The sequence below is a fragment of the Brassica oleracea genome, chromosome C7 (genome assembly GCF_000695525.1).
Source record: "Brassica oleracea var. oleracea cultivar TO1000 chromosome C7, BOL, whole genome shotgun sequence".
Classification (NCBI taxonomy): domain Eukaryota; kingdom Viridiplantae; phylum Streptophyta; class Magnoliopsida; order Brassicales; family Brassicaceae; genus Brassica; species Brassica oleracea.
The window spans coordinates 47,647,762-47,653,761 of NC_027754.1; the positions used below are offsets into that span (position 1 = coordinate 47,647,762).

Genomic DNA, 6,000 nt, shown 5'->3' on the forward strand with positions numbered 1-6,000 from the left:
GGTCTCTTAAATATATCATCGTTGTTGAAGAGTTAACGTATTACGTCTCATTTTAATTATTATTAAGATTTCATATGCACAAAAGAAAATTAAGTTTTGCGGCTGACACAAATCACGAAAACTAAATAGGCAACATTGATTGTATAATGACGAAAGGAAATTATGTTTTCTGCTCTCGATTTCTTTACTATTGACTCTCCATAAGTAGATTCATTTTCTATCTCTATAAAATTGTGATTTCATTCTCGTCTTTGTTTTATTGATATGAGTTAAGTTTCTTTTTTTTAAAAACTTTTTCTATGAATTCAGTGAATTAAATAAATATCAATTTAAAAAAAAAAAGACATTTGTAAAAATTAGTTTCACTTCAGATACATATCTAAGAATCAAAATTTTGAAAAAAAATCACCGGCAAACTATATTAACAGATCAGTGTTCAAATCTAATATATCAAGTTGTTATAGAATATATAAGTGACTCGAAATATAAATGTCTGTCTAGTATATATTCACCAGCTTGATCTAAAAATCATCTACTTCTTGAACAACAAAGCAAATTACTTATTTCACCATTTCAAGTAATATTTGAATCCATACAGGTAATATCTGAACCTGAATGGATATCCGAAGATAACCAAACATAAGTATACTTAACCATATATTTCTAGTTTACTTCTCTCATTTTATTCAAAATATTTATATTAATGATGTTTATTGCTCAAAATTAGATAATATACATATAATTATGGACAAAATTATTTGCTACTCACTTAAAATATATATCAAGCTCTTGTTTCTTGCATTAACAAAAGTTGCATTTAAATTTTTAAAACAACAACTAAATTAGTGTCTTTCTATTTTTAAAGTTTTATCTCCAAACCTATTAATAGTTTAATTTTTTTAAAAAATAGAAAACCAGTTAAAATATATTTTAAATACAAAAACTTAAACAATGAATCATTTTATTTATTTTTTCTTCAAAACTTAAATATACAAACGCGGCCCAAAATATCAGAACCCGAACATAAAATACATGAACCCGACTCGAAGTGTAGAAATATCCGAACAGGTTTTATATCTTTATACTGAAATTCCCGATACGAACCCGAACGTGTATCCGAACGCCCACCCCTATGATGTATGATCATCATTTGTATCTTGCTTAAACAAAAAAAAAGTTGAACCTTTGATCACAAAATTTTCAATGTGAGACTTTTACCATTTTTAGTAATTTATAGTCGTTTTTAAAAATTCAAAATAAAACATATAAGAAAAAAAATCTAATTTTTTTTATTATATACTTAATGTAATTGTTTAATTTCTTTTAATAGTATAATTTTTTTTTAAAAAAGAGAGGTTAGAAAAATTGTTATCAAATATGTATTATTCATAATCATTAATTGTCATATATATTATAGAGATAAGGATACTACTTAGAGATAAACATAACTTGTATATCGGGTTTCCAACTTAAAACCAATTGGTAATTAGTGGATTGACAACTAACTCTTTATATATTACTTAAGGTCCCTTAGAATTCCCGATGTGAGATATAATATCTCTAATACTCCTCCTCGTGACGATGACTCTTATCGGCCAGACATCTCGAAATCTCGGTCGAGCGAGTTAATTACTACATTTATACCCGGTCGGGAAGGGTTAAGTACGAACTTTTATACCCGGTCGGATAGGGTTTTTATTAATTAGGGGTTTAGGATATTTTAGGATCTGAGCTCTGATACCATGTTCGGATTTAAGGATCACCGGTGTTAACCATATTATGCAATTCTGTAGCTTTTATTTAAGAAAAGAAAAAATATTATTTTGTACACTACTAATTAATTTGATAGTTAGTTTAATAAAAATCATAGTATATGTTTATATGGATCAACTTGTTTTTCTAACAATTTTAAGAATCATTTTCGTGACGGCATGTGCCTACAAAAAATATGTTATAATGCTCGATGATTAATATATAGGGGATATAGAAGAGAAGACTAACTTCATTATATATGGAAGAAAATGGAATATTGAAAATATTATACAAACGACACTACGTTAACGTTTTTATTTTCACTTTTACAACAATATGGCAAAGCAATACACGCATTGGTTTCACTCTTAATTACGTAAACCACTCAATCATTGGATCAAACAAGATACGGAATATTACATACAATAGTTACTGGAGAGCATAAGTATACTTGGCAACACTGTAACTCTTACTCCTTTGAGTCATCTTGTGATTACGCCCGAAATTAATCAAAGGACTTGTCTCATCAATTCTCTCAAACCTATGATAATCATCACAACTTCTCACACTCTTAGCCTTCCTCAATTTCAATTTCGTGGACGGTCCATGGCGCGTATCAGCGGTCGTACTCCTAGCTGATGCGGATCTACAAGTTCAGCTACACGATCCTCTATGGACCTCGCGGAATTTTGGGAGTGGCTTGCGCTGAGACTTCGTGATAGAGAGCTTACGGAGCAGACTGGTATTCCCAAAGACATGGCGCCGCCAAGGTCATGGGAAGATAATTGGTTCATGCTTTGTATGTACAAGTCTCTAGCTTTCACCACCATCTTTATGGGAACCTTCATGTACTTGCGTAGTCTGCTCTCTTTTTTCGTGCTCATATTTTTCTTACAAGAGATTCCAAAGTTCCTCCTTTCCGAAACCACAAAAAGAAAGCTGTATTTAAACATAGATCAAGAGAAGCTAGCTTAGTATTTACAAAGATTTTTTTTTTTGGAAAATTTAAAAATTTATATCAAACTTAAAATATGGTTGATGGCACTTGCGTACGGAGATGCATCATACTATTTAATAAGTATAACACGAGTTTTTCATTAATTAAATTTATATATATAACATGAGATGTTGAGAGTTTGATGGAATCCATGCTAAAAAAGCTAAAATTTGATTATGACAGCAAAATAAATGTTATCTTACTCTCAATTGGGGCGCCTGTTTAATTGTAACCCCCAAATTATTAGACCCATTCTAGTATTTTTATATTATGTGCAAGAGAAAAAAAATATGTAAACTCAACAGTTGACTTCAAAATATGAAAATAGAAGATGTGGACTTATCCCATGAAAATAATTGAATATCACAGCTAACTAATACTTAGAGACAAATTAACGTATTTGAACAAAGCAAATTTATCATATATAACAATTTCATCGTTTCCAACGAGATCAGGATTATATTAAGCTTGAAGTAATGTAGTCTGAATGCAAAGTCTGCATTGACCAAACAAAGTTATTGGGTGGTCCCTTTCTAACTAGTACATGAGCTTGTCACGTTGAAATTCCTTTTGACATGATGAAAGCTAGATCGATAATAGTTTAGCAATCCAAGCTTGTTTTTAATCATGTTTAGTATTGAGACATCTTCATATCTCCTTTCAAACAAACTTAATTGCAACCCTCTTGATGTTTCGTAAAGCCATACAACTATTATACCTTCTACTTCAACGCTTGATATAGTCCTGAAGTACCTGAACCCTAATAATTTGAAGCTCTTTGATGATCCCTTAACATTCATCTGCGACAACTCCTCGTGATGCTGAATCAGAGATAGCATAGTTGCATTTGAACCATCCTATATTTGGTCGAGATCAAGAGTAAGATGAAACAAGTGGTGTTTAAAGTGAGTTATGCGGTAGCAAATTCGTATGGTAACTTGTCTTTCAAAGTAGTCGTAATCCATTCATAAACATCCACATGCAAGTTTAACCCTTGCTGTGTAACGTTTAACCTTTGTTCAAGAAATCAAATTATTTCTAGATTTTCTATCCGCCCCATAGCAAAAAAGTATTTTTAATGATTAGTGAATCCTGCATTCTATATAGATTAATGATTTATATGCCTAATGTTTTTCCCTGTGCTTTAAGATTGAGAAAATAGAAGAAAATCTTTGATAATCATTATATTGATACTTATGCCAGACAAATAAGTTTAGTCCATCGTAATTTTTTACCAAACAAAAAAAGGATTTTTATCTATATAATAAGTACACTTCTTTCCAAATTCAAATCCGAAGGCTATTGATATACGTTTTTTTTTTTTTTGATACGTAATAATCTTCTCATCATTACAATAACAAAATCTCACGTGGACGGCGTTCTTTATTCTGTTGGACCAAATTAATTGTTCAAGGTGTTCCATAATATTCCCAGTCAAACACATTATAAAACTCAAATCAGTAAAATATTGAGAACACACTCGTTGAAAATTTCCATCATATTCACTCATGAGCATAATTTGTAAATAAAGGAAACTCACAAAAAAAAAACATGTTCTCAAAAGTCAAACCATTAGAAGAGTCAAAAACCAAAGGCTTGACCGGCCTTGAAAATGTTGCACACATAAATTCATAATATATATGTGAGATCCTACACATTCAAACTTCACCTCCAGAAATATTTGCTTATCCTAAAAACTTTCAAAAATCTGTAATCTCAGGCGTTCATGTCTCAGAGTTACCTTAGTGCCCAAGAAACTAATACGCTGACAACAAGAAATTACCTAATGTCACTCCATTCGACCAGGAAGCAACCTTCAAAGGCAATGAAGAGGCCTGTATCATCGCCTTTGAAGTCCATGCATCCCCAGGTTTACCGAGTCGAGCCAGTAAACTTCAAAGAGTTGGTTCAGAGGCTAACTGGTGCACCTGAGCACGATGATGTGGTTAAACCCTTCAAGAGTTTGGATGATTTGGCAAATGAGAGTTCTTCATCATTAGCATTTGATTTATCATCCTCATCATGGGGAGATTTATCACTTCAAACTCCTGCAAATCTCTCCAGATGGTAGCTTTTATATAGGACATAACATTTTATTTACTCTTGCAGGTACTTCCTTTGATTGTAATTCTCGACATACCTATTATGTATTAGATATTTAACAAAACCAGAAAGAAATATAAGAAAATAATGTTTATTAACTTTTTAATGGTAACTTGTGGAATAGTAGAATGAACATATTCTGCAGAACTTTACGGATTTTTTTTCAATCATGGTCATATTAAATCGGTTAGTCTATAGCTTTGATTGGTTAAACTTTTTTTTGTAACCAAATTAATAATAATTTGACATTTCTAATTTAAAACATATTTTAAACTCGATTCTATACTATATATAGTTATATATATATACATCTGGTATTTTGACACTTCCATTAAAAGAATTAATCAGTGATTCTATATACACATATATAACTTGTGGAAGTAATTTGAAGTTAACGACAAATAATTAACCTAAGGGTTATTCATGTCTATAGATATAATCAAGATGAGCCGTCAATGTTCTTCTCGTCAAGCAATCTTCGTCGTCGTCTTTCTCGCAACTCTCTCCCGCCGCTTCATATAATTTTGAATCCATCATTTCCTAAAATGTAATTAAACATATATGAATCAAGAAATGAAATTATACCAATTACGTATAAAATCTACATAATAACCGGGTATGTAGTATATATGACTAACCAGACTAAGTATGTCGGCCGAAGAGATTGTAAAGGAGGGGAAATCGGCCGGTTCAGGGCGGGCGGTGCACGTTAGCGTGGTGGTGCAACAAAGGACGAGAGCTACCATGAGCAAAGTAGAGAGATTATCCATTTTGTGATTAATTTTTGGATATTGACACCAATAATCACCGAACAATCTTTATATAGAGTCATTCTTGGTTAACTATATTCTTAATGTAGTCTTTATTTTAGACGGTTTTGTTCTTATCTTTTATTTTGTCAGTGTTCTTATCTTTTCCACACACACAAAAATAGTAAATAAACACAAAAATAGTAAATAAACACATATATCTCAATTCACTCGTCCTGGGAAGAGAAAAAGAAGAAAATATATATTTTTTAACATATTTTTAAGTTTTTAGTTTGTTGAATTTGATTAAATCTAGAGTACGCTAATAACTTTCTATAATTAACCATCAGACCAAAACAATTTAGCTGTGTATTTAAAAAAATTTCAACAACATTTACA

The 6,000-nt window shown here is 31.1% G+C and overlaps 2 protein-coding genes across 2 annotated transcripts; one reads left to right on the forward strand and one right to left on the reverse strand.

Annotated features, from left to right (window-relative positions):
• Nucleotides 1-2,118: 2,118 nt before the first annotated feature.
• Nucleotides 2,119-2,703, reverse strand: LOC106305473. Its single transcript, XM_013741837.1, is given in 2 exon segments — nt 2,119-2,402; nt 2,405-2,703. Coding segments are annotated over 2 exon segments (453 nt in total). The 5' UTR covers nt 2,637-2,703; the 3' UTR covers nt 2,119-2,181.
• A 930-nt stretch (nt 2,704-3,633) lies between these two features.
• Nucleotides 3,634-4,877, forward strand: LOC106303477 (VQ motif-containing protein 29). Its single transcript, XM_013739734.1, has 2 exons — nt 3,634-3,654; nt 4,470-4,877. Exons 1-2 carry the CDS (start codon nt 3,634-3,636, stop codon nt 4,818-4,820), a joined length of 372 nt encoding a protein of 123 aa, XP_013595188.1. The 3' UTR covers nt 4,821-4,877.
• Nucleotides 4,878-6,000: the final 1,123 nt, after the last annotated feature.